Here is a 551-nt window from a genome sequence, read left to right on the forward strand (position 1 = left end):
TATATTAATGTTATATTCAAAATAACACCATATTTATATTGTTTTATTTAATTTTTTTTTTGGTATTTTAATAATAATAATTTAATATTTTATGTACTCTTTAAAACGACAGTTAGATGTCATAAAATTTAAATTTTTTTATATAATTTATTTTTATTTTTATAAAATATTTTGTAATATATATATATATATATATACACTTTAGTAATTTTCCCTTCTTTTCTTATTTTTATTATTACAATGTATATTTCTTCCTGTTATAATATTCTTTTAGAATAATCATTTTTTGTTCAATTATATTCTTCATATAATTACTATTATCATAATTCTCATTATCATTTATCATTGCATTTTTTATATTTTCATATTGGCTTGATAATATCTCTTGTTCATCCTTGTGAAATTCTGTATGTAGTTCTTTTAATTTTACTTTATTATTATTGTCAAACTCTTTGTGTAATTCCAGTTCATTCATATTTATAAAATTATTCCCCTTTTCCATTTTATATATATTTTCATCATCATTTTCCATTATATGTTTTTCTTTTTTT

The 551-nt window shown here is 16.5% G+C and overlaps 1 protein-coding gene across 1 annotated transcript; it reads right to left on the reverse strand.

Moving 5' to 3' along the window:
* Positions 1–235: 235 nt before the first annotated feature.
* Positions 236–551, reverse strand: PRSY57_0013000 (surface-associated interspersed protein 8.2 (SURFIN 8.2); the record flags this gene model as incomplete). The annotated part of the gene is made up of 1 exon (XM_020114211.1): positions 236–551. A coding segment is annotated over one exon (316 nt), but the record flags the coding sequence as incomplete, so codon positions are not given.

The sequence above is a fragment of the Plasmodium reichenowi genome (assembly GCF_001601855.1).
Source record: "Plasmodium reichenowi strain SY57 chromosome Unknown, whole genome shotgun sequence".
Lineage (NCBI taxonomy): Eukaryota > Apicomplexa > Aconoidasida > Haemosporida > Plasmodiidae > Plasmodium > Plasmodium reichenowi.